Source organism: Vanessa atalanta, chromosome 18 (genome assembly GCF_905147765.1).
Source record: "Vanessa atalanta chromosome 18, ilVanAtal1.2, whole genome shotgun sequence".
NCBI classification, from domain to species: Eukaryota; Metazoa; Arthropoda; class Insecta; order Lepidoptera; family Nymphalidae; genus Vanessa; species Vanessa atalanta.
Genome location: NC_061888.1, coordinates 1,466,067 through 1,493,636, shown reverse-complemented (window position 1 = coordinate 1,493,636; position 27,570 = coordinate 1,466,067). Strand labels below are relative to the sequence as shown.

The 27,570-nt window shown below is 34.4% G+C and overlaps 2 protein-coding genes across 4 annotated transcripts in view; one reads left to right on the top strand and one right to left on the bottom strand.

The window, feature by feature from the left end:
• The window catches only part of LOC125070797 (cell growth regulator with RING finger domain protein 1-like), a 51,546-nt gene that overhangs the window by 23,005 nt on the left and 971 nt on the right, over positions 1-27,570 (top strand). Inside the window, exons 4-7 of one of the 3 annotated variants that reach the window (XR_007119890.1) lie at positions 3,875-4,016; positions 4,552-4,659; positions 5,490-5,649; positions 14,988-16,700. Coding sequence is in view for 2 of the 3 variants with exons in the window: in XM_047680770.1 (XP_047536726.1) it covers positions 3,875-4,016; positions 4,552-4,659; positions 5,490-5,649; positions 14,988-15,127 (550 nt within the window). In the remaining variant the exon portion in view is untranslated. Of the gene's footprint in view, positions 1-3,874; positions 4,017-4,551; positions 4,660-5,489; positions 5,650-14,987; positions 17,025-27,570 lie in introns of those variants that run through there. The other 2 variants (XM_047680771.1, XM_047680770.1) reach the window with 2 other exon arrangements.
• On the bottom strand, positions 20,020-27,074 carry LOC125071097 (intraflagellar transport protein 46 homolog). The gene is made up of 7 exons (XM_047681188.1): positions 26,790-27,074; positions 26,521-26,626; positions 26,218-26,386; positions 24,772-24,938; positions 24,309-24,412; positions 21,671-21,783; positions 20,020-20,337 (listed from the first exon to the last, which is right to left on the bottom strand). The coding sequence occupies exons 1-7, from the start codon at positions 27,072-27,074 to the stop codon at positions 20,070-20,072; spliced, it is 1,212 nt and encodes a 403-aa protein (XP_047537144.1). The 3' UTR covers positions 20,020-20,069.

Here is a 27,570-nt window from a genome sequence, read left to right as displayed (position 1 = left end):
GTTTTACGTAAAAAAAAAAAAATGTTAATTTTAATTATAGAACGCAGTCTCATCCGCGTTGCTTAATAATTTATGCTTCCTTTCTATATTTATAATAGTATTTATAATCTGTTTCATTTAAGATGTACATGTGTGAACTGACAGCAGTTGTCATGTGAGGAAAAACGGTTATGTCCCCACGAAGCAACCTATCTCTTTCTTGCTCTTCTCTTTGTGTCTTTGTATTATTTAAATATATATTTGTTATATTTATTAATTCAGACGGAATTTTAATAGCATTATTGTCATTTACATATTCTCAAACTTTGTAAATTCATTGTATCGGTTAATGAGTACATAATATATTTAGAACAACTTTTGTCCAACCGGGTGTCCAAATAAGTTAGTTAAATTTTTATTAAGATCGATGGATCCTTTCTCTGGTTGTCCTGATAAAAATATGTTTGAAACTATTGCGTTCTAAATTAACCTTAGTAAATGGAACTATTGTGTTATTTCTAACAATTATTGTTTATAAACGGCTTGATGTCGCTACATATCCAAGGTGTGAATACTAATAAATGAGGGGTCGTTTTTTTTCGTAATGCTCAACTGAAAATACTACTAAATACTACGCAGCGCGCATTAGAGTCTTTAAAGCCGTCATTGAAGCATTTGGTAAACATAAATAAATATGAATTAAAAGCCACTCAACTAAGTATTGAATTGAACAAATATGAATTTCTTTTTAATTTGTAACATTTTTCTTTCGGCTTTCTTGCAATCTGCGAAGGTGATTTATATCTGCGGGAAGGGAACTAGGCCACCTGATGGTAAGTCTACCCCCCATAGACAATGGCGCTGTATATGGCGGGATTGCACAAAGCTGGGGCTTGTAAAGTTAAGGATGTTAGACGTATAAGCCGAGGTAGCGCGCGATATTTGATTTGACTAAGAAGCGCGAGCGGTACTACAGTTGGTCGGCAGATAGTAGCAACCCATTTTCAGAGAGGATATAATGTTCATGGTGCTTATTAGCAAGGTGAGATGTCAGGTCTAACATATCGTATGCGACTTTGGCTCGTTTCCCGACCTTTTTTTGAGATATCAATCTTTCCTCCATACAATCTAAATTATCGGTGGGCCACTTGATGGTAAGTTACACTGGCTCACTCACCCTTCAAACCGGAACACAACAGTACTGAGTACTGCTATTTGGCGGTAGAATATCTGATGAGTGAATTATACCTACCCAGACCTACCACCAAATTAATTATCAAATAAAATAATCTTTGAACGAGGTATTAAACAAACGTCAAAAATAATACAGCAATGACATTTGGTGTTGTTTGTATCTACGAAAATATTGATCCAATTCTTAAAACGTTTTCACTGGTAGAAAGCTACATGATATAGGGCTTAATTTATAATTATATTAAAAAATTGCACGTACGAAACCAGGGCGCGTCGCTAGTTTGAAATGAAACATTTTCAAAATTTAATTATTCATAAAACTTTGAAGGACAGTGTTGGAATATTAAGTTTACCGTATTATATTCGTTTTTAACTTTGGTTAATATTATGCGCGACGTAAGCAGGGAAGCCTGCGTTAAATGTAGATTACACATGCTACGGGTTTCCATAACATATTTTCTTAAAAGGATAGAAGTATTTTACAAAGGTGAAAGGTCTTATAATGTAATTATGGTTTAATGGGTTTGCTTCACATTTTATTTTTTTCTTTGTTTGATATGGAAGCACAGCAAAGTAAAAAGTGTCTTCGTAGAAACCTGAGAAAAACCGAACGGAATTTTAATATTTGTTCAGAACTTCTAAGAAGTAATCTCAGTCCAGGGCCGGATCTACCATATAACTCTTTGGGCTTCAGCCCAGGGCCACGTAGATTCAAGGGGGCCCCAGCTAAGTCAAGTCAAAGTAAAAAATAGACGATAGTACGAAAGAATCCATAAATTTATTAAATTAAACAGATCGTCTTGTTTGCAGTCCTGCGAGTCCTGCAATTAATCAATCCCATTCAATTAATTTAATTCAAGTCAACGTTCAGATATGTCTTATGTGGGCCCCTAAGTAGTGTTAGCACAGGGCCCCCTTAACTTACGGTCCGGCCCTGTCTCAGTCATTATTCTTCTACAAATATATTTAGATATGTCAATGTCTTTGGGTGGTAGTGACTACTTAACATCAGGCGTACCATTTGCAAGTCTGCGTAGTTATTTTTAATAAAATGTAGATCGAATGTGGCTTTTTATTGTAGCGAAGAAACTGAAAGTGAAAGTTTCGTTCCAAAATTGTTCTGTTACCTATAAACTCATTAATCGCTGAGACTTATAGTAATAACACCTATTCTACGAAGGATCATATAATACTATATATCTGGAAAACAGAAATTCTTGGTATTGTTGTATTCCGGTTTAAAGGATGTGTGAGTAAGTGTTACTACAGTTATCAAGACATCTTATTACAAAAGGTACCAATATCAATGGCAGTGGTAACCACTTACCTATGAAGAGGCGTATTTGCCAACTACCACCTAAGATTGTTGCTGACTAACTAAAATGTTATCTTAGTTTATGAGTTTGGTGGCGCATTGGTGATGTAAGGAATGGTGAATATTTCTCATAGCGCCAATCTCTATGGGTTATTTTTGACCATATACTATAAAACTGTACATTTGTCTGTGCGCCTATAGTAGCTGCTCTACGCACTTAACGCTTTTCCTCCGCCCATGTAACGTGATGTTATGTAGGCTATTAACCTTCTCAATAAATGAGCTATCTAACGTAGAAGAATATTTCCAAAATAGACGGATAGATCTTGGAATAAGCGCGTTCAAACAAATTCTTCAGCTGTACATAAAAGAATCTATTTAACATAACAGTATGGAAAGAGATATTTGCCTTCTTTGTGTCTTATGGGCTTAACATTTTATCTACTGTAGCTAAGTCATACACAAATTACGTGACGCAATGTCATGGTACTCGGCGACCAAGTAATGGCTGACTTTTCTATGAATCTGTAACAAACTGATACCTTGTATATAATGTGTGTAAATGTCTTAGAAACTTTAATATCCATGAAAACAAGAGTCGTTTTCTTAACCTTTTTAACCCTACAATTTGAGAATGATGCAGTTTCTAAATTCTGCCACATGTGTATTCCGCCAACCCGCATTGGAGCAGCGTGGTGGAATATGCTCCAAACCTTCTCCTCAAAGGGAGAGGAGGCCTTTAGCCCAGCAGTGGGAAAATTTACAGGCTAATGCTAATAAAATGCTAATGCAGTTTCTAAATTGCATGGTATAAGATTTGGTATATTTAATACCAGACGACTTACAGCAAGATGTACCCTGTCATGAGGTTAGGCTTAAGTTGAGGTTTAATTGAATTCTTTATTAGTATGTAACCCCATTTTAAACTACTTCGTCATTTTATGATTAATATAAATTACGGTTATAGCATGTGATTGAATTTTTTCTTCGATTTATTGTACGAATACTCATAAATACAAAAAATATGATTTAAAATCTATACAGACGTTATTTTTATCCAGCTATTTTCGCTATCTTCGTATCTCAGTCGTGTAATAAACATATTAACGATGATACCACTGTCTCATAAACCATTTATGATGTCTTCTTAATTCTTTATACCATTCTTAAGTTTTTATCCTTTAAATTTTATGATAAATATCGCTGTACATTAATTATTGTTATTGTTGCTTTCACCAAAAACAAACGATTAGGTACTGTTTCCAATGAAACGTATCAGATCGACATTAAATTTTTATTCCCATAGGGGCAAAATAATTTTACTATTACTATTTACGATACTTGTATTATCTTGTCTTTGATTTAGCAACAAGTTTCTTGTTACAGAAGCAGTTCGCATGATGAGAAGGAAATGAAACTATCATCAGAGCCATTGCAGTTGGGCCCTCCGCCCCGAACCTGCTACCCGCTGGTAGTAATACTGGCGCGCGATCAGCGAGACACAGCTGAGCTCAGGCCGGATGATACGGTAAAATAAATAAGCCTAAATAAAATATAATACTATATAAGTATATATATATATATATACTTATATAGTATTATATATATATATATCAATACGATCCCGCAGCCTATCCAATCAATGACTAAGATAGACATCGCAGAGGTCTTAGTCGATAAGAATCTCACATAATCCGGTCCCCGCACCCACAGGGACCGGGTACTTTTCTGAAGATTCCCACTTTCTGAAATATTGGATAAAACGCGTACCAAAGATTCGGGTTCAACCGAATTTAATGTTTATAATCTGCTTGGCAGTAACGGGAGCTATCGTGACCAAATATATCTATCACACCATAACATATGTCGTGTGTGTGTACGTGTGTCGGATGAAAATGCCAAATGTATTAACCTCAATAAAGAATATTTCTAATAGGTATTATAGAATTTGGCAGATTATTGGCAATTATGACGTATAAATTTGCTACAGTCGCTTCGCCATTGTAAATTGAACTGTACAAACTAAAAATTTTATAATAGCATATTTTTTTTCCTCGATTCAGGTAGCCCTAGTGACAGTCGTTCACATCCGGGACGACCAGTGCCCGCTGCCCAGCGGCATCATAGCTCAGTATTTGAAACAAGCTAATGGACATTTGTCCTGTTTAAAGGTAGGTTTAAATCAATACGATACCTTATTAGTCTCTAATGTTTCCCAGGATTAATGGAAATCGCGGTGGCCGGAATAATAATAGTTTCTTTCGCCGGTCAGGTCCGAATTGTAGATCCAAACCGGTGGTAGATTTTTGACAGTCGATAAGCAAGTGTAACACTTCTCTATTGAATAAAGATTTTTTATAACCGAACTGAAGTTTCAAGAACCCTGAGTTTTCATGAGCTTATTATTTATGTTGGAGCGTTGAAGTAAACCATCGGCAAAAGCGAGAGGCCAGTACGTGTTCTTCCCACCGGGTCTATTGCAGTTCGCTTCGACCAATACTTATTCAATTCGAGAAATTACACCGAAAATTTGCAGCACGATATTATTTAGACATTAACTTATATTTAGAGTCTGGATTAGAAAATATCGTACTGGTGATTTTCATACACTAATTTGTATGTAATTTATTTCTATTGTTGTGACTGTGGCGTGAGCCTTGGAAACGTATTACTAATTGAGTTGAATTTTATAATTTAAATCAATTAGAAGACTGATATTACCTATTTCGTTATCTAGTGAACGTCAAGGGTTAGCGTTTACTTGTAATCAATCCCCATTTAAAAACGTCTCACAAGGTTGGATTACCCCATCATCTTCATATAATGAAATGGAGCTTTATTACATCAGGAGTATTGATTTAAATAGTAACATGGGAGTATCACTCACCACCTAGTAAATTTTGAGACGTATTCACGTCAATCTCGAATGAAATATTAAAAGCTGATTAATGTCGTGGTGTATCAGTGGTATTGTATATAGAATGTAACGAATGTGTTCCAGCAACTATACGTGTCGGGCGAGTCCGGTGACGCGTGCGAGGGCGAGGGCGAGGCGGGCGGCGGGTACGCGCGCGAGGCGCTGTGCTGCGTGTGCGCCGCCGCCCCGCTGTCGCGCGCCCTGCTGCCCTGTCGACATGCCTGCCTCTGCGCGCGCTGTTTGCGTGAGTCCCACATTACATACCAGATCTTCAGTATTCTCATACCTCCGACGTAAAGTTAAGATAATACAGATGAATCATCATCCTCCTGCCCTTATCCCAATTTTACTTGGAGTCGGCGCAGCATGTCTTCTTCTTCCATACTTCTCTGTCAGACGTCATCTCACAAGTAACATTCTTTCTAACCATATCGTCTTTGACACAATCCATCCATTGTTTCTTGGGTCGTCCCCTACCTCTATATCCATCCACATCCATACTCAAAACCTTTCTCACAACATGGTCCTCATTCCTCCGCATAACATGCCCATACCAAGACAGCCGGTTTCCAGATAGCTTCTCGGTTACCGGTGCCACTTTCAAACTTCCTCTTATGTACTCATTCCTTACTCTATCCATTCGCGATACAATACAGATAACATAGATACAATATAATACAGATGAATACGATTTAAATATAATTAGGATGTTTTCATAAATTATTCATTAGTAAGCAGTAGTCGTAAACAATATGAATTAATTACGAGAACCAATATCGTAAACTTAATAGTTTCCGAAATAACAAGATAAACAAAACTCAATTTGGGTACCTACGAAAGAAAAATCTATTTTCCTTTACCAAGCCGTAAAATAAAAATGCAGTTTTTAAGGGATTACTGTTATAACAGTATTTCGCCAAATCAAGCTTAAAACTCAGGTTAGAGGAGAAAATGGAATAGATTAAGGGTTTAATGATCGAATCTGCACTTTTCGCATCGATAGGGCCCATAAACCTTTGAGTTTAAGGTTTCATCGGCCAGGATAAATCGTATGTATTTATTTCGTATGTAAGCATGTGAGATCGAAAAAAATAATAATTTACTTTATATACATTAATTACAATTATATATATAAAATTAATTAACTTACTATCTATAAAAAATATAAGATTAATAACAAAATTATCTATTTAAAATCATGCTGTCTCAACTTAAACGTTAAACTACGATATTGGACGCAGTTTGAGTTTACATTTTGTTCTGAAACGCCTAGTTTAGAATTTAGAAGTTCGATTATGTTTTTCGGAAGAATATATGATTGTGTTTTTGGATTTTAACTCTTATGTACTAGTTACCATTACCTTTAATAAAATACGAATAAGTTTATGGGCACAGATGTTTTATGTGTATATTTTTAAATGATTTATCGCCTCGCATCGCCAATCTTGATAACAAATAATGACAAAGGCTCTATAGCGGCATCGTTTTCATCCCATGCGTAATAGTTTATACTTACTGTTATGAGTGATGCTGATGACAGCTGAATAATAAAGTACTACTTAAGTAATTAGTGGACATGTTCAGGTACATGTTTGCTGGGGAACACCTTCCATCCTTTCCTTTCTTACTATTTATTCTGTTTAATTTTATTAAAAACTAATAAGGTTTTATTGGGTAGTTTTTATGCCTTTTTATACGTTTGTCCTCTGTGTTTTCGTAAACTATGCATTTGACTTTGATTATTTGTGTTTGTTTGTTACAATTTATTCCGCATACCTCTCTAAAAGTCCACTAGACAAAATATATTTTTCTATATAAGTTAGTGCTTTAATATAAACATTTTATGCAAACATTTATTAAGTAAAGTTAAGTAACTCGTGCAAAGCCGGAACATACAGCTTTACTATATAACGTCTATATTAAAATATAATATTTCTATTAGTATACAATATATATCCAGCTACTGGAATTGGAGCAGCTTATAAGCTCGAAAACTTCGAAAGAAATCTTATCATTGGGTTATTATTTTATTTTATATATACTGTCACCGACTGGCCGATAACCCCTCCCCCCCACAACGTGGGTTGTGGGGAGGTTGTACATATGAGTTATTCTACCATGTGTCACACGACATAAAGCAAAATGTTGTGTACTTTTTTTATTATTTACTTAGCTAAAACCCACCCTCAGCGATGTCAAGCCAAACGACAATCCAGCGCTGACAGACTCTATTATATATTCAGCAATAATATATAACGATATGCATGTATTCGCATTACGTATTCGATCCGTGGACCGATGATCTGCCGAATGATGCATCGGTCGAAGAATAAAGGGGAAGCGGTCACGAATACTAACTTAGCGGTCGTCATGGGTTATTTTTAACTTTTACAAGCCGTTTCACGCAGCTCTCGATGTATTGTTCGTTTTTTTTTTTTTTTGTATTTTCATTTCAATTGGCAACATTTTATTTAAATTAATTAACCGTTGCAGAATGTTGATTTTAATTAAAAGATACAAAAAAAGTTTTGTTAATTAATTGTTTACGATTGTCATTATAATTATTTGTGTATTACAGTGTTTATTTGTTCGTTGATAAGACATTAATTGGTCTTTTGATTGTAGATATACTCTTAATTACGTAAAAAGTGCTGGTGCCTATAATGTCTGTAGGTTTAAGACCGGTACTACACGGGTTCACAAATGTGTATAAAAAAAATATCAAAACTTAAATAGAAGTATTTTTTACGAATTATTCTATTTTAAGTGTTATATTTGTTATATCCCGTCCGTCATTTAAAATCCCTTTTTTCATTTGAGAAAATAGAAGAAGACTACAACTTCCTAGAAGATTAAATATTATAATATTATTTTCGATATCTGTGATATATATAAAAACTTAAATTGCGTTATTTTTTAACAGTGTAGGTAAAATGTTGCCAGCTAAAAATATTTTAATTAGACGTTATTTAAATCAGTATCGGGATGAGTCTTGAATTTATGTTAACAGTTATTAATATTAATAGTGAAACTAATTTTGTTTTAAAACAAAACATGCAAAGGTCACATTAAAACGCCAAACGCTATCTCCTATGTCCTAATAATATTATCAGTATTCCGAACTCGTCGGATACATCCGATCGCATCTGTGCCAATGCCAGCAGTTTAAACTCTAAACCTTCGCCAACGACCTTTGCAACCCATTTGGTGAGGATAATGTTAGGGCCATTATCGGACATACAATAAGTCTTATTATTATTGTAGTTATTTCGTAACTATTTAATATTGCGTAACATTTTTTTTTAATTATTTATTTTGTACAAGAATAAGACAATCATACTTGTAATATCAATATTCTGAATTTAAAGAGGGGTATATTATAATATTATACAGTAAAGCCTTCTCCAAAAACGTGAAACGTGCTGTACCGTCTGGTATAAGTTTTATGTATATTTTCTTAGTATTTTTCTGTTAGACGTTGCAAAAAACGTCTTCCCATTTATTCGTATAGATGGAGGGAATAATAATGTTGTGGGAATTAAAGTTGTTTTTTTTTTAATCGTTCTATATATATAACGGGAAGCCAGCAAGATTATTTGGTTCGGGGCTACCATCTTTGTCATACATATTTACGAAATTATACGAATCGATAGCTGGATTATCGTATGTTGATTTTTTTTTTTTTTTTTTTTTTTTTTCTGGCTTTTATTTGTGTCAAAAAGACACAGATTATTTCGCCAATGTCACGTGCGATGGAGAAGACACGGTAGAGATTGATTGGTGCGGTCGAGATTGCAGGATCAATTTAATTTTGAAGGCATAATAGTAGTAGACGGAATTAAAAAAACCCACAACCTAAAACAACACAATAATAATAATTAGATAAAAAAAAAATAACTGCTATTTAAACACAGAAAAACAATCACAAAACTATTTATAGCTTAATCTTATTACGTTCAATATATTTACATAGAAATTTACAAAATGGACTAAACACAAACATTAATAAACATTCGACATTAATAGGGCGAGGAACTTTTGGAGGGAGGACGTCATATGCGGGATAGAGGAGTTTGGGGCAAGAGAACAGTATATGGGGTAGGGAACCTTCGTCTAGGCCACACTCACACAAAGAGTGATCTCTAACTCTAATTTTACATAGATGTATGGGAGTACATGCATGTCCAAGGCGTAGTCGGCAGATAGTTGTGGTGATCCAACGATTGGCTTGCCTGTGAAGTGAAAACCAAGGTCGCCTTGGGATGTCTGGTTGTAGAGATGCGTAAAATCTACCTTTAGATTTTGATGAAACTTTCCAAACAGAGTTCCAGGATTTATCCAGATGAGTTTTCGCTAAAGCACACAAATCCTGAGTTGAATTTTTAAAATGATCTAGAGAGCCAGTTGTTATAGCAGCTCTAGCGAACGAGTCTGCGGCTTCGTTACCGCTTATACCAGAATGGCTTGGTATCCAGACAAGCGATATTTCTAGCCCTTTTTGGTGACACGAGAACAAAGCCTCCCTGATCTTAAGGATGATAAAAAATTTCCGCCTACTACGAAATGGATTTTCCCTAATTGCCAACAGACAGCTCAAAGAGTCTGTCAGGATAACAGTCTGTCTTAGGTCATGGGATTGGGCAAATAGGATGGCTTCCAGAATGGCAATCGCTTCACCGGAAAAAATTGATGTTTCAGGAGGGGATTTGAATTGAAGGATAATTTTGAATTTGGGAATCCAACAGGCTGAACCGACACAGCTATCGGGGGATATTTTAGAGGCATCAGTAAATATAAGGAGATGGTTTGACCATTTTTGATGAAAGATTCTTTGAAATTTACAGTTTGTTTCAGGAGCCCCTTTAGTAAGACCAAGATCTGTGATAATTGGAGGATTATATACAAGAGCTCTAAATGGAGTGGAAAAAAGAGGATTTGAATGGAACCTCAATATAGGATGCGGAAGTTTGGTAAATTTTAAAAAACTATCTAATAACAAGGATGGGCTTTTAGGACGCGCACAGAGTTGGGACAGTTTGCTTAAACGGGACCAAAGAGGATGAGAGGATAGCTGTAATGATTTTACCACGAAGCGGTCGCATAAAAATTGTCTTCTTAGTTGTAGAGGAGGATCAACACATTCAACTTGCAGGGCGTTAGTGGGTGAAGTCTTCATGGCTCCTATAATTATTCTAAGGCATTTGTGTTGAATTCTATTAAGTTTATCAGAAACGGTTTTATTAAGTGGATCTAAGACAAATAGTCCATAGTCTAAATGACTACGGACTATTGCATTGTACAGTAGTTTAAGAGAATATGGGTGAGCTCCCCACCAGACACCTGAGACAGCTCTAAGGACGTTAATGCCCTTTTCACATTTTTTGATAATATGTTCAGAGTGACAAATTCCGTTCAGTTTGTTATCAAGTATTATGCCTAGAAACTTAGCCTTATTGACAAAGTTGATACGCTGATCCCCACAGAACAGGTCAAAGACGGGAATAAGCCTTTTTCGTGTAAAAGCAACTGCCTGAGTCTTATCTACTGATAGAGATAAGCCGTGATCAGAGAGCCATAGGTCAAGATAATGCAAAGCAGAGTTTAAACGCAATGTTAAGTTTTGGACGGAAGAAGATCTATGATATAGTACAATGTCATCAGCATATTGAAGGATGTTACAAAAGTTATTAACAGACAATTCAAGATCGTGGGTATAAATGCTGTAAAGCAGAGGGCTTAGGACTGAGCCTTGCGGGAGACCTTTCCAGACGAATCGGGGGGGAAGAAAAAAATTTTGGTGTTTAACAGAAATTGATCTGCAAAATAGCAGGTTACATATGAAATGTGTAATCCTCGGAGGAACGCTCAGCTGGTGCAGTTTTTGCCTGAGTACCGGAAGAAGAACATTATCATATGCAGAAGAAATATCTAGAAAAACACCCACAAGGTACTCTCCGTTAGAAAAGGCTATTCGAATGTCTGTCGTGAGAATGCTGAGACTATCGAGAGTGCTCAGACCCTTTCGAAAGCCAAATTGAGAGGGTGAGAGAATATTCCTGCTTTCCATTATCCATTCCAAACGGTTTTTTAAGAGGTGTTCAGTTACTTTTACTAATGTAGATGATAAAGCAATGGGTCTATAAGAACTTGGGTCCAATGGGCTTTTTCCTGGTTTGAGAATGGGGATAATAATTTGGGACTTCCAAGATTCCGGGACGATTCCTGCTGAGAAAAAAGCATTAATTAAATTCAAATAGACGCATTTAGCTTTATCACTAAGGTTTACTATAAAAGAATAGGGAACGCCATCTTCCCCTGGAGATGAGTCTTTAAGTCCCTTTAGAGCTGTATGGAGCTCTGAGAGAGTAAACGGACCATCCATATCATCCGATACAAGTGTTGGAGTCAGTGTAATAAAGCTATCCTGGCATGGGACAAAGGGAGGTGCCAGCTTGGCAGCAAAATCATTAAGCCATATGGAGGGATTATTGGCATTTGGATTTTCTGAGTTGAGGGAGCGGCGAAATTTCTTAAGATTTGTCCAAACTGTTTGAGGAGGAGATCGAGGACTGAGGGATTCACAGAAGTTGGTCCACCCTAGCTTTTTCTTTTTTTTGAACAGTCTTTTAATTTTGGCATCAATACGCTGATATTTGATGAAATTTTGTGGAGTCATAGAGACTGTATATGACTCTTCGGCTTCAGATCTCCGTTGGACCATGACATTACATTCTTCATCCCACCAAGGAGGAGAAAGCAAAGTCTTTTTATTTATATTTTTTAGAGGAAAATGGGCATCAGCAGAGGATTTGATAGCACTAAGGAAAAGTTCGTAGTAAGCAATAATATTTTCATCATTCACAAAACCAGGGAGGGAGTCTAACATGGCATCAACAGAGTTAGAGTATGCTGACCAGTTAACATTTTTTAGTCTGTATTTTAGAAGAGGGGATGATTTGAAGGATGTGAGGGATCTGTTCTTAAGTGAAAGAAGGATAGGAAAATGGTCGCTTCCAAATGTTGATGGGAGGGTATTCCAAGATATTTGTGAGGATAGGGAGGGAGTTGATAGGGATAAGTCGACGGCAGAATAAGGATTCTGATTTGGATAAACTCTACGAGTCGGCGAGCCATCGTTGAGAATGCATAAATTTACATCATCAACGATGTCCACCAACAAGGGAGCAAATCCGTCACAGTGATAGGAACCCCATAATGTATGATGGGCATTAAAGTCCCCCATAACAAGAATAGGGCTTGGAAGGGAAGAGAAGATGGAGTGTAATTCAGGAGCAAGAGAAGAATTAGGATGGGGAATGTAAAGGGATAAAAAGGATATATTAAAGGCTTTTATAGCCACGGCATTGATATGCTGGCTAAAGGGAGGTAAGGGAATTTGGGAGAAGGGAATAGAGTGCCTAATCAGGATGGCACTACCTGCATACCCATCACTTCTGTCATCCCTCAAACAGGAAAAACCCGGAATCCGAAATCGAGAACCGGGAATTAACCATGTCTCAGAGAGGGCAATAATGACGGGTTTATATGAATTAATAAGGGAGAGGAGGTCAGGTTTCTTAGGACGAATGCTTTTACAATTCCATTGAAGGAATCTGATTGGGGCCATTTTTAAGGATGTTGAAGAGTTGATGTAAATCATTGGCAACGTTGGACGGTAAAGGGATTTCATTACATGTGCTTAGAATGTTAAGGAGGATTTTGGTGAGTAATTCTAATAAGTTAGAATTGTTATTAGGAGGGGAGGGATTATCAGCATTTAGAGCACAACCATTTGGAGAGGAGGAAGGGCAATTGCCAACTATGGCTTGGTGGGCTTGTTTATCATACCCCTTCCCTTGAGGAACTCTAGGGGCAGGAGAACGGAAGATGGTCTGTCTATATGATCTATTAGGAGGTGGGGAGGATTTAGATGGACTAGGGCTTGATGGAATATATACAGGAGAGGAAAACATCTCTTTTGCTACCTCAGCGTAGGACCTGCGAACATTAGGAAAGCGAGAAGCTGCCTCCATGTAAGAGATATTGTCCTGAAACATAACAATTTTTATTGATTGCTGTCGCGAATACTCTGGACAATCCTTGTCTGTAGCAAAGTGTTTACCAGAACAGTGAAGGCATGTAGCATTATCTTTAGTAACCTCACACAACTCACCTGTATGAGATTGGGAACATTTAAAACATCTGGGAGTAGATCTACACTGAGTCTTAATGTGGCCATAACGACAACAGTTTAAACAAATTATAGTAGGGAGATTATATGTTTCAACGGGAAGAGAGGTATGGAATGAATATATTTTATTGGGAAGGATTTGGCCCTTAAACGTTATTACCACTGACTGAGTTGGAATCCAGTTCACAACTCCTTCGTTGATGGTTTTACGATTTAAACGCCTCATTTTTAATATTTCACCACAACCATGAGGAAGCTCGATAGACTCTATAAGATCCTCCATAGACCAGTCAACCGGAACACCTTTCACGAGACCCATTCTAGTTACATTGTAAGTTGGTAACGTTGCTTTGTACTTACATAGTTCCAGTATCGGGTTTTTTAAAAAATCATTTGCAGATTGGGCTGAGGAAAATTGGACTTCTATTTTGTTGCGACCTACGTTTTTAACTCCATCATTAATAATACAACCAATTTTGTGCTTATGTAAAAACTGACCGAATTTGATGGCTCGGATTGAGTTACCTGCAGAAGGATCAGAAACTTCCCGGGAGACATGGACAATGAAGGGACCCTTATCGTCATCAGCGTAACTTTTAGGGCCGTCAGTAAAAGCGGGATTAATATAAACAGTCTGAATGGAAGGAGTTGCGGTAGTGGGATGAACGACTGTTTTTTTTGAGGAGGAATCGGGAGTGGCGGTGGATTTATCCCCGGAACGTTTGCGAGAGGAAGATTTATTGAGGTCAATAACTTTTTCCACACCCCCGGGATCGGGAGGTTCAGGAGGAGGATCAACATCCATTATCTAACTACTTTAACTTACCAACTAATATACTATAACTATAAAAGTAAATAAACACTTACCGTAACCGAATATGGTTAGTAAAACCCAGAAACCATATAAATTAACTATTTGCACTAAAAAATTATGGAAAGAATAACAGAAAATGCTTATAATAACACAGATATCTCACTAACACGTGTGTCAACCAAAGCTAACGCAAGCGAAAAACCTATGTTGATTATTACAAACTTTTATAGGCCGTGACACCCTCCGTCATTGTCATTTTTCTAATATGACAAAGAGTGATTGACAATTGTCATCCAGAATCAAATCTTCTTTAATTATTATAATCTAACGCTGCGACATATATATACTGAAGATATGAACGTCAAACATTTATATAATCCATACTAATATTATAAATGCGAAAGTAACTCTGTCTGTTGCCTCTTCGCGCTTATACAGCTGAACCGATTTAGATGAAATTTGGCATTGAGATAGTTTGGAGTCCCAGCGAAGGGCGTAGGCTCCTTTTAATTAACCCAGATGGCACCAATTATAAATACGTTGATTAATAAAAAAAAAAATCTATTTATCTTTCCAGCTAAATTAGACAAGTGCCCAATATGTCGGAGCGTGATCACAAGCTACTTCTGCATCCGCAACGAAGAGGAACCCCTATCAGAACTCAAGCAGAATTTCCCTCTCAACAGACGACTCCTCAATTTATTCCACTATCACTAGCGAATAGTAAGTACAGTCAACATAAAAATGGATTTGTTACGAAACGTCTAATCTTCTAAATTTGTATATAAAATTGTTTATTATAACAAATGATGCGTCATTAATTGTATCGTTGACTAATTTCTTTGTACGCTCACAATGTTCTTTTAAAGAACAGCATCAAAGGCGATTCATCTTAACCTGCTAGTCGCATACGGATTTCAATTTAATGGATATTTTAATTTTCGATCAAACGACTAAAATTTTGACCTAGCTATTATTTGTATTGTTTTTAAATATCTCGATATTTATATATTATTATAATTATATTGGTATCAGAAGATTAAGGGCGAGAGAGTACTGGATTATTCAAATTTAATTTGTTTTGATTTTGTACGTACTAAGCTATTACGCTGCCCAAATATACGTCTTAAAGTGTATTGCAGTCATAATATATAATATATGTATGATATATTTTCGTCAAACACGATATAATTACGTTCCTTTTACGAGCAGATGTTTTTATATTGAATGATCTTGTTTTCAAGTTAAGGCATAATTTAAAAATATCTGTGTGAATAAAACAAAAAACGAACGCAAAACTGGTAAAGTACCGAGAAATTCGGGCTGAGTGAATCGCTATTTTAAATTCACGTCGTTTCGTATTCGAGTTGAGAAAAATGTAGACGATACAATTGAAATAATTGGAAGATTAGACGTTTAAATGTACTTTAACTAAACCGGAACTTATGATTAGTTGTAATTAATATCTGAAATAACGTAATTAAAAATCGTTTGTAGTGAAAAACGAAAACGGCACAAAGGATTACGATTCTGTGATAGAAAATGACCTTTTTCAAACATGGAAATCAATTCGGATATCCTAACAAAATTGACATGAAAATATTCTTAAACGAGACTAAATCGTCAAAGTTGTAGGACAAAGACTGTTCTGGATATTGGTATTTTATTTTCACCTCAACTGAATAGGCGTTCTTTAGTATGGTTTATACATGTCAAACTGAGAAACGATTTAAGTAACAGCTGACAAATTTCATATTCGAAGATTCATTATTAATCAGTCAAACTTAAATTCCTTTATTCAATACAAAAGCATTACACTTACTTACTGATAGACAAATTAAACACTACCACCGGTTCGATAAAGAAAGTACCCTGATTTGAACCGGCGAACGAAACTCAGCGGGTCTTTTTTTGTCAAATTTATTAAATACATACATTGAATATGAATAGAAATAGCCAGGACGTTTCATTCCGAAGATGTGCTATCAATCATAAACTCACTAATTGTATAGTAACCTTATCTACACAAGCGTTGCTTAACATTTGTTTTAAATTTGGCAACAGAGGCAGCCTATATCAAAACTTCGTTGTACCGCGATTGTAAACAAATAATCATTCGCTGGTACTTGTCATTTAATAGTATGAGATACTTTAATACTTTCTCACCCTAGGATTCTTCTTTAAGTGCCATCGTAAGTGAGATTAAAGCTCATGTTAGGCCAATTGACAATCCAAAACGACCCCGGTATTATAAACTCATATTATGAAAGACCAACTATTCGATGATGACGTTTCTTTAAATAGTAATTACATCGACAAATATCATTAAAAAATATATGATTAAAAATCAAGACTATATTTAATTTTTTTTTTTTTAATCTTTTAAGCTTTGTAGTTTATTCTCGTTTATAACTAAACTGCCGAAATACCAAAAAACAATGTATTCTTTTAAAGTTATAAATAACTATGTATATTAATAAATTACACGAGGACGGCTATTTAAAAAATTGTATTGTTTTGATTATTTTTTTTTTTACGATTAAAAATGTTTTAATATTATCTGTGCATATTATTTAGTGATGTATGTAAAAGACAAATTATATTAAGTTATCGAGATATGTAAAATAGGTTTTTTTTTTTAATATTTTTTAACTGTGTAATAGCTAGTCTCTATTTGCTTTTATTTTCTTGATTTATATCTATGTATGCTTTCAGAGAATGGTTAAACTGTTTTATTTACACATTTGGCATTTCATTTATAAAAAAAAAAAAAACATGCAATTGTTCCTATAAGCTGATTAGTCTTTCAAATAGTGTACGTGTAATTATTTAGTGTATATTTTCAATATTATTTTCGAAACGAATGTAATAAATTATATGTTTTCAATATTTATATATGAAATAAAAATAAGATCAATTAAGAGTGTGGGTGCAATGTATGCAACTGTGATAAATGCTTTGTGTATTCGCTAAGTTTTGTATATAATTAAATAAGTAAATTTTAAGTCTTAACGAATAAGATATAATTTGTTTTTTTTTTTTTTTTGTTCACGATATTGTAGCTTGATTCAGGCACTAGACGCAATTACATAGTTCCAATTTAATGTCTATAATAATTAACTTTTCGGCCTTCGTGTTATCGATTTGTCTTTATCAAGGGTCTTCCAATTAAAGATTACATATAATGCATCTATTTTGTGACATAGAAAAATAAAACTGTTGAATTTAATATAAGATACGATATTTTTTTATTACCTGTGTTAGAGTAGCCTTATCTCATTTACAAAGTTCAGTTCTTGTTACATAACCTCAAAAAAATATTAATTGCAATTAGGTAAGGCTACTTAAAAGACGAATACGATTTTGTTGAATATATTTTGTTTATATAAACAGATCTCATCGATCTCAATTGCAAAAGTCAAATTCTGGTGAAAGAGAGAAATCCTCATAAGCATAATGTTGATAATTACTTTAATATTGGCTAAGCCAGTGGTTCTCAATCTTTCTATCAAGAGCTCCATGAAATTACTTTAAGTGTTCTGCGATAAATAAAATTTGCTTTAAATGATCTATGTTTTGAACATTTTTTTCATTGTTTTTCATAAAACGAATTTATTTTATTACACTTTGAATCAAGTCAAGAACCACTGCGTCAGACAGCCATTCAACTACATTTTAATATATAAGCGACAGTCAGCTAATATACCATTACTCATATATTAAGGTCAACGGTTTCGCTTGATCCTGGACGCTGACACATAAAATATACACGTGTTATTGTTACACGTCTACGTGTAATGGCCTTCATTATTTTCGTGATTAAACTCATTAAATTTGCAAAACCAAAAAAAAATCATGAACCCGATGATAAATTTTTAAAGTTACAGTTACAGTATAGTTTCAACGAGCAAAATGACATATGTCACGATACACCTACGTCACGTACGTCATGTCACGTTAAGTTTCCATAGAGAGATGTAAAGTCCATTCCACGAAACGAGCTCCCAATGAATATTGATCATTAAAACGTGCGACCATCGATATTTAAATTGTTTGTTAGGGTTGTATCACATGTCGGATTCCTCTCGCTGATCTTTAGCCGAGTGCATCGATCAATGAGGTCCGAGTATTTTCTCCCCTGGGAGTTCGACTCGTGGAATAGATATCCCTACATAGTGTATCGATACGTCACAAGTTGTAACAGCAAGCCTTGCCATTAGCAAGAGGCCTTAATACGCTTCCTAATCTGGTAATTAGTTTTGTAATTTAACCTAAGTATTTCAGTACCTATGTTTCATGTTTAACTACCGTCCAACCGCCATTAAACCCATATCATCGATAGGATAAAATATATAACTCTACAAAAAATAATTCAGCGTTCAAAATGCTTAATTTTTGTTTTATTCCAAGGCACTAAATACCTAATATTGTAAAATGATTACCAATCGACCAAATACTCAAACGACCAATTCGAATAGTGCCGCAAAACTATCGACTAGAAGTTTAGTAATTGACATGTATGTTCCAGTGGCAATAAATCACAGCATCGATAAAGATACTATCGATATCAGATGAAGCTGGACAAATAAATAGTATTGATAAAATCGATGTCGTTTATTTTTATGTCGATAAACTATCGACCGAAATGACTAAATTCGAAAATAGAAATATATTTAATTAAATGTCGAATAGCGTTTAATTAAAAAATACACGTAAGAAGGTTTAACTGAACACCATTTCAAATTGTTATAATAATTTAACTTTTTTTATAAAAAAAAATACTAAATGTTTTAAAACTACAATAGTCATTCTGGAGGCTGGAGGACGAGATGTTTCATAAAAAATGTATTTCGTTACTATAATTTGTGTTAAATATTACGTAGAGGCTAAACTAAAGAAATAGCAAGTGTATATTTTTGTCTAAAATATTGTAAAATTTGTAAATAAACAATTGCCAAAGTAAAAAATATGTTTTTATTAAATTATCTACAACTCATTTATGTACAACGAACAGTATAATTGGTAAATCTTCCTGAAAAAAAAACCCTTATTTACCACCTTTTACACCGTCATATATTTTGAATATAACGAAAAATATAATTTACAAATAAAATGTTATGCTACAAATAAATCCAAAAATAAATCTCTAACTTAAGCTCTAACTCTATACACATACCTACACAAATCGTTTGGTTGTTACTTATCAGATACCTAATACTAAATACCAAATAATCTTTTTTGCAATTTCCAAATAATCTAATATTGTAATTGAAACTACCCGAAACAATCGGATGTGAAACCATTAAAATGTAATTAACATATCCGTATTCAGATTCGAAATCACATATCCATAACATGCTTCGTATTAGTGATCTAGCTAGGATACTGATTTTATCGCTAACTCGTTTTCGTGGAACTATTTCAAACTGTCATAAGCAGTAAAGAAGGAAAGGAAAAATTCTAAAAAAGAGTGTTGGAATCTGTAGTTGTCAAATATTCTCTGATAACATAATATGATTGGACTAATAATAGGTATTCATTTGAAATGTTTTCTTTTTTATATAATTTTATACAATGGCTTATAAATAATTTTATATAATATACACCTTAATAAGTGTACAGTTTAATAACCAACATAGTATAAAAATGTAATTTTATTTTATCCTCCAACTCCTTTTTCCTTTTCTCTCTCAGCGAACAACTGCGAGTTTTTGACAGCGGAATACAGATTAAACAGCAAATGCAGAGCTTGTATTCTGTCATTGAGTGTGTCACCCTGCACGGGAATGTCAAATAGAGCACAGACTAAATCTATGTATTGCGACAGTGAACAATCAATGTTGGCGGGAGGGAAGCCAACCTCGTTTAACGTATCCTCCATAGTGTCTGGCCATTCCTCCATGAGGCTGTCTATGTCAGGCATTTTACTGAAAAATAAAATTCTAAATTAACATTTTTATTTATTACTCTACCTTATTTGTAAATAGCATTATATAGCATTAATAGATCGATAATGCCTTTTAGGCTTAGTTAAAAAAATAATGTTGGAATACTGAAAACTAAGTTTGTATAGTTTTACGGAACCTTAAATAATTTACTCTCTAAAATAAGAAAAAGTTCCCATTCCCAAAGGAAAAGATTAAATAAACAGCATTCGTGAGCTACAGTCTCATCTAAAGACACAAAGAGTCAGATAATCAGAATACTATGAATATTTCCCGCGCGGCCACAATGGTATATACATATATCATGACGCTTAACGCTCTAATACTTCTCATTAACACGCCCCATAATAAGACGTTACACGATCAAATGCTTATATGTTGAGAAAGTAGATTTAATCATTTAACTATTATGATGTTAAATTAGAAAGCTTATTGTAAACTTAACTTTTATCATTACACGGGTAATGTCGAAGGGAATATCAGTTATTATAGTAACTGATATTAAAAATAGTATACAGTAATTCAATAACTGATCACATATATTACACGATTGCTTCAATAACACGTAACAAACATAGGATATTGAATTATTTTTATCATTTTGTTACTACATACATACATATATAAAAATAAAAACATATAACATTATGACCATAATTTATTTTTGCTCACTAATAACAATGCGACGCCATTTTAAAAGAAATGACAAGACCTTCTACAAACAGATTACAGAGATACATGCAGCTTTACGTACAATTTTCCTTCATTGCCGAGCATTGACACTTAGTACATAAATGAAAACTCACTGCTGCTTGTCCAGATTTGAACCTGCGATCTTACTACTGAACCATCACGGCTCTAACCACAACCGAGGCACTAAAAATTACTGACTAAGTTAAGAAAAAATTTAAAGAATTTTCAATATATGATATGACTCGGAAAATATCGAATTCTACTTTGGATAAATGGTGTGGCGGTTAGTTATATTGTTTTATATGTACCCAATACAAACTCTCGTTTAATTTAAAGACTCGACATACTAGATAAATTAAATAAAATCTTCTAATAAAACATACAGTTGCTGAATTCAATGACAATTAGGTACACTGGCGACAATGATATCACAGTACAGTCAGCTACAAAAATGTTGTTTGAAAAGTATATACATATATATAATTTTTAAAAAATAAACTATATACTTATATGAAAATCTAACAAAATTTACAATTCACGAAAAACACGATATAGGCACTCATTATACCCACGCGATTATTTATCAACGTAAGTATTCTACATATTTTTATGTCAACTTTACCTAGCGTAGGAGAAGGTGGGCGGCGGCTTGGCAGAGTGCAATTCGCTCACGTCCTTGACCCAGCGCTCGATCGCCTTCGGGTTCTTCTCAGCGTCATCTATCTTCCGTGTTAACTGTGAATAGAAATAAATATAATATGAATCCCTATCAAATTGTTCAAAAAAAAAACAGATAAAAAACGTGCATTCTAATAGTTATTAAAATATGTTTATTTACGATCCTGGTCCATATATAACAAACAAACATACATACATTACATAATTATTTTTTTTTTTTTAGCATTAGCAGCCCGTAAATGTCCCACTGCTGGGATAAAGGCCTCCTCTCCCTTTGAGGAGAAGGTTTTGGAGCATATTCCACCACGCTGCTCCAATGCGAGTTGGCGGAATACACATGTGGCAGAATTTCTTTGAAATTAGACACATGCAGGTTTCCTCACGATGTTTTCCTTCACCGCCGAGCACGAGATGAATTATAAACACAAATTAAGCACATGAAAATTCAGTGGTGCCTGCCTGGGTTTGAACCCGAAATCATCGGTTAAGATGCACGCGTTCTAACCACTGGGCCATCTCGGCTCTTACATAATTATTACATTATTTTTATTTACATTTAACGAATGTAAGTAAAAGAAGAAAACTAAAAAAACGACATATTTAATGGTATTTAATGTTAATTATTTTAAGGCTAGATATTAATCAATTCTATAGATTATAGTCATAATTTACTTCATCAGAATTATTGTACTCGTTTTGGAAACTCATCGAGTCCACAAACAACGGATCGACTTTCTTTCATACGTATAATTATAATAGAACATTATTAAGACATGTTTCTGTTGAGACATTTAAGATTGTTAGTTTCATCATCGTGGGTTCAATCGACTCCGGTTCCTTATCAAAGTAGAACGAGAACAGTTTAAAGCCCTTTTCAATTCATTGTTATGGACCTTAAAACAGGCTGCGTTAAAATTTACGATGTCTGCAATGGTGTTTCTGCACGTATCTTCAAAAAAAAAAAAAAACTTTTTTCAAGTAGGCTTTTACAAACTATATTAAGTAAAGTTACCACCGGTTCGTAATGTAGATTCTACTAAGAAGAACCGGCAAGAAACTCAGTAATTACTCTTTTTCAACATCTATCAGACCAACGCGTCAGTTACTAAGTGTGAATCGTTTATTCACTTACATTATTCCTTAACCAACACTATTATAAATGATATGTTTAAATAAAACCGCTTATAAAGACTTCAATCGCATGTCAATGAACTGAAAAGCTATTTACAAATTATATTGGAAAAAAACAATTTTCATAAATCGTTAAATTTAAACTACGTCATTTAAAAAAACACTTCAAATAGTAGATGTATAGAACGATACATTGTATGCTTTAAATGAATTCTATTCATCATTGATTGAAAATGCAGCCGGAATTTCGTGGGCACAATTTCAAATGTATAAAAATAGTCTGTAAACTAAACAGTCGGTCCCCATTAATCTAATGCTATTATCGTCCTATTATACTTAGTCGAGACGAGAACATGAGCATAGCTCAAAAGGGTATACATCTATTCGCTCACGAAGGCGCGCCCCTCCACTTTGTATAATCGACATTTTAATAAACTTAACAAATATAATCTAATTTGTTTTTATGTCCGTCTTTGCTCTTACCTGGTCGTCTCACGCATACTGAGACATATTTTAATCACTTATCGTCGATAATAATCTAATTCACCTTCGTGAGTGAATAGACGTACCTATACGTTTAAGTAAAGCTTCTAATAATTATTAACGGCTTATGTTATTTTTACACACACACATCAATTTCAATGACAATTGTAAAGACAAATATAGAAATTTGACCTTTAGGCTTTAATTGATATAACATTGGTTATAATATAGATATAAAATAATTTATGATATTCATGACGGATTTGTACAAAAATGGCGTTTTGAATATAAGTAGCTAAATGGAATAACGTAAGGTCTATTACAACCACAAGAGGACAAAAGCCAAATTAACAATTTTGCAGCAAATTGACGCGATATCATTGGTCAAGAGCTCGATTAATCATGGATATTCATTATGGATTTGCGTGAAATAATGGCGTATTGAACATTTTCAAGGCTGTTAACGGAACTTAGGAAGTCAAATCAAAGTGGATATAAGTAGTTAAGTGTTATAGTGTTGTATTATAAATAATAAAATATATATTATATTATAAAAAACTCTTAGTGGTGCACAATATAACAGAGATATTAGTAAATCGCATGAAATACTTAAATCTAAGGTTTGTTTATCTTTATTCCTACGAAGATTGGCATGGATATTATAAAGTTAATATCGAATCGCACGGATAATGTAAATCTAAGATTTTATTGACTCCATAACCTACCTTTACGTTTGTTGCTGTTTAAATAATGTATAGGTATTCAATCTCGTAGTCGCATGATATAAAGCACTTTCATTTTCATACCGACATCCATACTTAGGAATAGCCTAGAAATTTCACTTTCAATATATAAAGAAAATCAAAAATAATTTTCTAATTAATCCTTTACTATATTTTCAACGTTTATTCCATATTTTTAGGATACCATTCCATTGTTATAATTGTATATTTAAAAAATAAACTTACTACAGTAGACTTGGCGCTTGTAGTTTTGGAAATAGCTCGCAGCTGGAGGTGAAGCAGAGCAGAGTCGCTTTGTTCCGCCGCGGGCTCGTCCAAAACTGTTAAACCTGCAACAAATAAAAAAAGACATAAATATGTTAGGTTTTCTTACAATTATAATATGTAAACGCTTTTCTTTCATAAAGAGCTTTCGTCGCATTATGACAGTTACTACAATATATACAATATAATTTGTTTTTAAAATATAATAATAATAAATGATTTTAATCCTCAGAAAAGTAACACAATTGAGTCTTTATTTCATCAACCCGAGAAAACAAAACATATTATTATAAATATACATTGTTTTGAAGAGACAAGTAACCATTACATAAAACTTTCCCCATTCAACTCCAGATACAATAAAAGGAAGCCAACATTTGAAAGAATGCTATTTTATTACAATAAAGGTATAATAAACACTTACCGAGATTGTCAATATGTTCCAAGGCATGTTCGGCGAGCGGCTGACCACGCAAACCAGTGGCCGGAGTGGTCACTTTGATGAAAGCGTCCGTGTCGCCAACCGCCGGCACGTACTCCGGGACGAAGGGCTGTAGCTTGTATTCTATATCGATCTTTTGTGGCGTGTACCTTTGAAATTATACCTGTATGTTTATCAAGTAGTAAAGAAGTATCAGCCGAGGTTGCTCTATAGATGGAAATCATAGATTGCTACTGATAATTGTGAATTTATTTTAGGGAATTTGTGACGCGCTTAATTTCTTTTAATAATTAATTTTGTGGTCAACGGTGTAAGGAAAAATGGCACGCGTCGATATTATGGTCATAGGTACGGTATGGTGAAACAAATTGCACATATTTTCCTTAAAATAAAAGAGGAAAGGATTCTGATTATAAAACAAAAGGGACTTAGAGCGCGTGGGATATTATGATAGTGTGAAGCGACACGTCTTTTTGTTAATACGTCAATAACTTATAAATAATTAAAGTTGGAAATCAGACAAAATAAATTTAGCAGATAATTTTACTGCTTTTTACTAATTGTTATATTCCTAATTAAAGTGACACCACTTTTGTTTTAAAGCCTGAGGGAAAGGAGGTATTTGCAGATTACTGTGTAAAGAAGACTCTTCTGAGTTATGAGTAGTAGGTATACTACTATTTAAATAACGAGGTTATATCTAGAGCTATATTATTAGGGATGACTCTTGTTCCTTTCTATCAAGAATCTCGACACAGAAAGCATCGTTATCTTATTTCTTTCACAAACGAATATAAATGAAAACAAACTTGTATTTAAACAAACGCTTATCATTGGACATTGTACTGTTTCCGTTCACACGTCCGCATACAATTACTTGAAACGTCTTATAGAACTTATATGCTTTGTGAACATGTACATGAATACATGAAGCTACATATGGTATAAAAAAATAAAATTAAGTTTAGAAAGAGTAAAACATTCTACAGGTTTTAGATATTCATATTTAGCAAACAAAGCTTTGTTTTATCAATTAGTCATACACTTGCCAGTATTTTTTTTTTGGGGTTGGAGAAGCGCTCATGATAAGCGTATAAAAGTATACCTGTAGCAGATTTTTACGCCAACCCATTCCACACGAGCATTCCTTTAATATGTTCTAACATGTGACACTACCTCTACACCGATTATGTAAAGTGTTTACACGCTCGCTTAAAAGAATCGAAGGATTGAGATGGGATATGGCTCGACTCCACACTTTCGGATCACATGATGCTCTGAACGTAACGCGAAATATTAGCAAATGTCAAGCACGAAATAATCTTACAATAATGCTATTACTCATGTATTTTACTTTTAGCTGACTACATTTAAGCTACATTTAAAACGAAAATTGTTACTACAAAACTTAAATTAGTACCTACTTACTTCATTATATATTGGAAAACATTCTCCAATTCCGGAGGTACTTTTAGGTCCTGATACTGTTTCGGATCGTAAGCGCCCTCTGCTGGAATCACAACCCCTCTCCGTCGCCCACTGCCTCCACCCACTAAAGGATCTGGCATTTCGACGCCCACATCCGCACTATCCGTTTCTGATATCGCAAAATTACATGCATATTGTATAAATTAAATGAAATATTTAGGCAAATTATTCAAATGACCTATTTCGAATTGAATGTCTTAGAATTCAAATAGGTGACGTTACTATTTTAAGCTTTATTAGTACCAGAATTTGAAGAATCATGACGTTTGCTAGACTGTCTTGACAAATCACTGTTCACTTTAACTGGCTGTTTAATGGCAGTTTCTTGATCTGGTTTTCTTTCTGGCGACTAAAAAACATACTCAATAATGATTAATATGTAACACGAATTATTCAATGGATGCGTATTAGATTGCATTTTTCCTTATTTCGTAATTTTTTATATCTATTTCAATTACCTACATAAAAGCTTTCAACAAACTAGAATTAAATAAATGCAAAATTTTCATTACCTGGTCTTCCTCAGATAGATTATCAAACTTCTCAGGGCCGGAATCGCTTTCGCTTTCGGAATCAAAGTCGTGCCTTGCCGTGTGTCTCACGGGCGGGTTGAACTTAGCCATGGCTGCCTTCACTGCTTCCTCGTCAGAGCTCGGCGGACTTTCTATCTCTCTAGCATTCACTTCCACTGTCTCGTCGTACATCCCTTGGATACTTCCAAATTCGGAAGCGTTTCTCCCTTCCGTATTGAACGAAAGAGTTTGACAGTGCTTGTGATGTTTGTCGGTAGTTGCCATGGCAACGTGCGACTTAGCTTTCCAGCGGAACCTTTGCTGTGCGCAAGAGAACGGCAGTAAATGCACAATAAATGGGACGTCCCGGATTTTTTAACAAAGACTCCTGGTACTGATCGGCACGGCCTCGCGTGTTATGTTCTGACATATGGCGTGTGATATAGGTACATTCTTAATAGACTTTTCGGAACTATGATAGACGTTTTTTACGCGATAGTTTTAATTTCTAGAATATAAAGAGACTTTATTATTATTCGAAGATTACCAAGTAGGAACAATTCATACTAGCCTTGGCCTGGTTAACAAAAAGACGATATAACGAAAATAACGAGATTAAAAAAATTTCTCGGCAAAATCTCCAATCTCAGTCCCAGTAACCAATATTTATGGACATCAGACTTCACCACTAATAAATTTAAACTTTATTTTTATTTAATGAGAAGGATTCTTAGACAGTCCAAGACTAAATAAGTTATAAAAGTGATGATTGTATTCGTTA

Excerpts from the sequence above, each read along its gene's own strand:
- LOC125071097 (XM_047681188.1), bottom strand. The coding sequence starts at position 27,074 with ATGGCAACTACCGACAAACATCACAAGCACTGTCAAACTCTTTCGTTC. Across the intron at positions 26,627-26,789 it reads ATCTATCTGAGGAAGACCAG|TCGCCAGAAAGAAAACCAGA; the intron begins GTAATGAAAATT and ends TATGTTTTTTAG. Across the intron at positions 21,784-24,308 it reads CAAGCGCCAAGTCTACTGTA|TTAACACGGAAGATAGATGA; the intron begins GTAAGTTTATTT and ends TTCTATTCACAG.